Here is a 6498-nt window from a genome sequence, read left to right on the forward strand (position 1 = left end):
AATCAAGTATTTGAGCATAAACCTAGTGATTTCTAGGGGAATTACCTAGGCTCTTTATTCCAAGAGTCTGGAACACTTATCTGATGTTCTTTAGGGAAGGATTGAAGTTTCCACCTAACTTAATTGTCTTAACACGAAAAAAACCCTCTACATAAGCAATTTCTCTATATTTAATTATTTTAATCCTTGAAATCTGAGGATCAGGTTTATTTAAATTGCTAAGACTTTGTTRTTGTATTTTGCTCTTCGTTCTGTTTAAGCCTGGCAGTGTACTTTTCTGTGCAATATACATCTTTGSTTCAGAAAATAACTTTCCAGTACAGAGTGTGCTGCTGTCACTGCTGTTGTAAGGCTCAAATTGTCTGTCAATGGGCTCATGATGSAGTTAGAAAAATCTCTGTGTATATTACAACTGAGTAACCATAGAAAACCTAATTGTAAATCAGTCTCCTGTTGCATTTGCATAAAGTCAGCACATGCACGTAGCTTTCAGGAATCTACATATGGATCTGGAAATTAGGTTTGTACTTTTAACACAAAAATTAAATTTGGAAAACAAAAATAAGCTGTGCAAGAAGGTTGCATGCAAGAAGCATTCAGAAAGCCTGAGAAACTTTCCTCAAGGAATAATAACATTAAGCGGATCCATTCCCAGAATAAATGACTCAGAACAATTTTTAAGAGAATGGGCATCAGAAGTGTTGAGTTGTAGACTAGAAAAGAAGCAAAGCATCCAGGACTCAAGCTGATTCTAGGGTCAGAACCTCAGGAACAGCAGAAGTGGGAAGCAGGCAGCTCTGAACATGTTCAGACATAATCAGCTCTGGTTTTAGCTAGAGAGACTAAGCAGTCATCCTCACAAATCAGCTGAAGTACGCTACTTTTACACAGGGTGTGTAACCATTATGTATTATTTTATTCTGTAGTTTTGTAATTTTATGTCACCACTTCAAATCTGTGATTTGGGGTAAGTTAAGCTGGTAAGGATTCTGTTCTATTTTGTGAGTCTTGCAGATGCTATTCAGAGCTCACTGCACCTGTTGCTGCAGTGTGCCGGTCTCTTTGAGATGCACTCTCTTGAGCTGCACTGATGAGTTTAGGAGCTGGTCTTTGTTACTGCATCCTCTGTCAGATCCTGCAGGGAGAAGAAAGGGTTGTAATTTCTTAATTCATTTTCCAGTTATAAGTGTTGCTTCTGCTTTTTTTCTTTGCTCAGGGCATAATGAAATGTGTTCATGAAATGTGTAAAAATGTCTTTTGAAGAAATTGTACATTTTATTGTACATCATGTTTTAAATACAAGAGATAATAGAAGCTCTCTTCATGACCTCTGAACTGTGTGCTATATATCCTTATAAAAGTATGATTTCATACGCCTGGGTTTATTTCGTGGTGAACCAAATGCAGTAGTGGTATGTAGAGTTCAAACTGTAAAATACATGGTTCTAAAAGAAGGTGCACTGGAGAATGCTGTGCTGCTGAGAAGACCTGTATCTGTACTTCACAGCATCTGGGTTTTTTTTTTCATCAAGGACACACTGCTTATTGTTACTAAACACATTCTTAGCTAACGCCTTTGAACCAGAAGTCATACCAAAGTTAGTTTCTATGTTGTTACTCAGTATGATGCTCAACTGAAGTCTGTCTTGGTCTAGGGGGTATTTGAAGGAGACCTTTCAGCTTCGTACCTGTTGCAGCCACTGCCTCTTCCAGGAGAAACCTTTGCTGTCACAGTTAGCCACGTGGTGTCCCCTAAGGAGGTACGTCTTGTCAACATCTCATGTGCTGCAGTCCTGTTGAGCTGGTGAAAAGGAAATCACAGCTCATAATCTTAGAGCATTAGAGGTTACAAAATGGTCCTGAGCTATTGGTGGGAGTGGTTGTGCAGGGCAGTTCTGAATGAACTCTTAGTTGAAATGACCTCCTAGGTGGGGACAGTGAAACACTAATCATTTCTCCAGAAAAAATATTTTAAAGAATTATAATACTGCAGTCTGGTGCTTAGCTTTTTTAATAAGAAAATAGGTCATTGGATTTTAATGCGGCAGAACAACAGCAAATTCTGTGTAAGGCCTTAGAATTTCCTGGAGTTCTGGTAGTCTCCCAAACAAAAGGCAGAATGTAATGTGCCTTGATCATATGAAAGATTCTGATGTGACTTTGAATATTGAATGATTAAAATAGAGAAGAAAGGTGAGCAAGGAGGTACTGAACCTTTCAAAGATGGCGTCAAAGAATTTTTTTATAATGGTTGATCACAGTTGGAATTCCTAGTTTCTAAATTAACTGCAAAAATAGTAACATCAGAGCCCCTTCTTTAAATAGGTTTATATTTGTCTTGATTCTTCTGGGAGCCTTAGAAAGAGATCTCACACAGGGAGAGCTGCCAGCTGTGACTCAGAGAGCCTTGATAAAGCCCTGAAGTGGTGCAATAAAATTGTAAAGACTCTTCCTCATCTAACAAACTTCAAAAAAGGTACRTTGTGTGTTTATTTTTCCTGTTGTTTTATGTGGATGTTCTGAAAGCCTGAATTTCCTTTTGAAGAATCTGGTTATTTCTATTTCCATGTATCTTTAAACAAAAGTTTTGAAGAGTAAGGAGTAACATCACATTATAATTACATGATACAGTGTAATACATTTTTACTCATTAAATTGAGGCTTTTGTGTCATTCTGCTTCACTGGAAAATTACGCACCAAACTCAAACTCCTGATGATCTGTTAGTTATGACCTGACTTTAGATTGCATTTGGTAGTAATAAAACTTCTCTCTAAAGGCACCTGTCACTGAAGCTGTAACTGTGAAAATCTTACTAAATATTCAAAAGACAGAAGTTATGTACAGAAAATCATGTTATAAAGGTTTAGAAGTTGTGTGAGCCGCTAAAGAGCACCCTTTTAATGTCCTCAGCTAACACAAAGTATGGCTGTCTRAAATTAGTGAAGAAAACCGTTCTCGTTCGTACTTGATTCTACCTACTAATAAAACTCTCTGTGAGGTTTTAGGCAGCATCTGCCTCCTGTCGTCTCAGACTTGTGTCTGTTCTCTTGGAGATCAATCTGTTTAGTAACTGGATTGTGCAAATGAGTCAGAGTTGAAAAGTTTTAACAAACTGTTTGGATCAGTCTTTTCACCAAGCAATTTGCTGTTACTTCTCATCATTGCTGTGTGACTTAGAGAAACTTGACTTAAATTGCATACTAGTGATTGGATTGGAGTTCAGAGAGAGCAGAAGGATGCACGGAACAATATTGTACTATGACTTTGTGACCAAGATTGTTTTCTTTTCTTTACCAAATAAAGTGAATTTTCAAATTCAGTATAAGTGAATTTTCATATTCAGTATTTTCAAATTCAGCACTGARTATTCTGGGGTGTTACATGGTGTTCTTTTTCTTTCTTTCTTTTACAGAACTTCCTTGCCTTGCAGAGTATGTGGATGGTTTATGGTATAGAGCAAAGGTCCTCTCTATTACACAGCTTGTCCCTGTTAAGATTCTGGTTCAGTTTGTTGACTATGGTACTTACTTAGTTGCCCCAACAAGCAGGTAAATAAATAAGAAAAAAATGCATGTAAAATGTCTCTGTGTATGTATGCACTCAGATCATAAAATATGTATTTATAAATACATCTATGTATTTTTACATCATTATTATTTATTTTTGTAGAACTACATATATATTATAATTTACCTTTAGGTTTCAGTTAGAGAGAAGGTGGATTGGCTGGTTAAATAATTTGGCTGCAGGGTATGGGGTTGTGCACCTGCTTCTCTGTTTCGGGTTGTTCTGAGAAGCCCATTATTATAATATCAGATCCATTATCTCCAGTTACTTAACCTGTGAGTAGGCTCAGGTTAATCTGCTTCTGCACCTGGGAGCCTTACTCAAAATGAGGATTGAGCCCTCCACCTGGAGGGTATACAAACAAATCCCAATCCTGTGTGACTGCAGTCTGCACAGAAGACAGCTGGGGCATAAACTAAGGGATCAGGGAATATCTGAGTGGGACACACTCTGCTCTGCTTGTGTGGAAAATGGAAGTTCAAATTCCTGATCTGTGCAGTGCCGAGACATTATAATAACTGGTTCTGTGCTGACACAGATGTCAGCAGTGTCTCAAACATCCCAGGCTTTTAGGGTTCCCTAATTTCTCATACATATACTGGTACTATGTCCTATCTATATATCTACATGTGTATATAGAACCTTTGTACATAGTACATAATATATGTATTCATACATAATTGTGCTTAATCACAATTACTTGCTCTCAAGCTTATTCTCAAGATACTTGCTCTCAAGCATCTTCCTTGCTGAAGATGATGCAGAAATGAGGATTGAACAGATTTTGTGCTTCACAGTCTGTTAGGGTCTTGGGAGACAGTGTCTTTTATTTCAGGGTTGCATTTCCTGCTCTGCTTCCCCATTCTCTTGCTTCTAGGATAGATAGATAGAGGAATGAGGAGATGAGAATATMAAMTCCAGGTACCTATTTCCMGTAGTGTTTCTAGAGCACATTCAGRCATGAAGCACTTTGGACCACAAAGGTTTGTGGAGTTGCATTGTGATGATTTGCACTTGGATTCCTTTRCTCCAGTCTGTGTTAGGCACTTGAGACTCCTCCCCAAGCATGGCAGTAGGGAGGGGTTTTTGATGTTGGGCAGCTTTTTGATAGTTCCTGTACAGAGTCCTGCAGGGGGCTGTGCCCTGCCTGAGGAATTGTTGGATCTGATGCTGGTATTTTCCCTTAGAGCAGGGAGTCCAGTCCTAGTTCCCACACTGTAAATGTACYGCATGAGCCATTTGGCCATCCTGATGTCCTTACTGGCGGGTGGGCTTGGCAGGGTGGATTGCTATGGGCAAAGGCTTCTTTCTGTTTCAGATTGCGTCACATCCCTTTACATCTGCTGAAGTACCCAGTTCAAGCAGTTCGAGTTCTGTTGGCTGGATTTAAACCTGCTTCAGATGACAAAAATATGGAAAGAATTCCTTATTCCCCAGAATGGAGCTTGAAAGCATTGTGGACCATGGTGGACTGCGTTGAAGGAAAGAGTCTCTCGGCTTCCATACTAGTAAGAAATGTGCTTTTGGGGTTTTTTTCTCCCAGTTCTTGTGGAGCCTAAAATTCTTACTAGYATTTTAATTTCTAGGCATTTGTTTAATGTGAACCCTCATAGTTTAGAATTGAAAACTATTTGTCATGAAGGATTGCTAAGAGAAAATGGTGTGGTGTTCTTCTGAATCTGGCAATCACGAAGTTTCTGAGCATTCCTGTTATTTTAAAACTAGTTTTCTTTACTTAAAAACAGAAGGTATTCTTTGTATATTCACTGTTCCATTTAGACAGTGAGTGCAGACAGTAAAATAACTTTCAGTATCAGTTAGCTTGAGATTTAAATCTGTAACTGTCAAAACTGTCAMCTTTCAGACTGTTTCACCAGAGGTCACTATTTCTTTGTATGGAGATGACAGAAATCTGRTTCATCTGAAGCTGGTTGAAATGGGGCTTGCAGAGTTGGATGAGTGACATGTAAGTACACTGACCATGAGCTACAAATTCATACCACTGGGGAGGGATCATTTCAGAAGTTTTAAGCGAAGTATAAACTGCCAGTAATGTAGGCAGCTAATTGTTTCAAAAAATCCCTTCTGTCCACACTGTCCACCTATTAGTGAGGTATTTAATATAAAACAAAAAAGCTGTTAAAAATTGATTCGTTACATATCACCACTGAAACCCACAAGTTTTAAGAACTTACAGGTACTGAAAGAAAGAGCCCTAAGGTGATAYAGAGCTGCTGCCCGTAACTGAAGAAGGCAACTTGCAGATGTGTGGCAGTGTACTCTGCCCAAATAATTTAAAAAAATCATTATTTTCTACTTTTAGTATGTCAGATGCTGGTGGTTCTCAGCAGTTTCTCAGGCAAACATCCATGATAACATACTCATGTTCCCGTGTCTAGTCAAACATGGAATGTTTTTAATGAAGAGCTTTCTACTATGTGTTATCCATGCAGAATACCAGAGACTTGGATTTTCAGATTTTTTGGCCAACCCTSTTATGTTTCATTTTTCCTTCCCATTTAATAAGCACAATTCTAGTAGATGTGAACAGATGATGTTCCCAACACTTTCTAGTATTGAAATAGTAAACTAAATATCTGCATCTCAATCTCTTGACCTTGGAGCCTTAAGTATTGTTCCATATCCTTTTCAAAAGAGTAGATGGAACCAATGCACAGTGGTAATGAATTAGATCAAAAGCTGATGCTGGGACACCTTTTCTAGTATCTTGTTAGAGGACATGGAGGGAAGATGATARCTTTATTATTGTGACATGACTCTTACTTGTGTTTCAGATTTATTTGGTGACAGACATCTCCATCCAGCACCAGAGGGCAAACAGTTGGGGATGCATTACTGTCTTCATTCTGAAACACAGTTCTTTGCATTGTTGCTGGTTTCTGTTTTCACTTTTAGGTGTTGTTACACC

General features: G+C 38.3%; 1 protein-coding gene across 1 annotated transcript in view; it reads left to right on the plus strand.

The window, feature by feature from the left end:
- RNF17 (ring finger protein 17) overlaps positions 1–5532 on the plus strand; it is a 37623-nt gene extending 32091 nt beyond the window's left edge. Inside the window, exons 31-35 of the mRNA XM_057368470.1 lie at positions 1656–1760; positions 2326–2476; positions 3415–3550; positions 4888–5077; positions 5434–5532. Coding sequence (XP_057224453.1) covers positions 1656–1760; positions 2326–2476; positions 3415–3550; positions 4888–5077; positions 5434–5532 — 681 coding nt within the window. The remainder of the gene's footprint in view (positions 1–1655; positions 1761–2325; positions 2477–3414; positions 3551–4887; positions 5078–5433) is intronic.
- Positions 5533–6498: the final 966 nt, after the last annotated feature.

Source organism: Malurus melanocephalus, unplaced genomic scaffold, assembly GCF_030028575.1.
Source record: "Malurus melanocephalus ecotype Western Australia unplaced genomic scaffold, MMel_1.1 scaffold_93, whole genome shotgun sequence".
In the NCBI taxonomy this organism is placed as follows: domain Eukaryota; kingdom Metazoa; phylum Chordata; class Aves; order Passeriformes; family Maluridae; genus Malurus; species Malurus melanocephalus.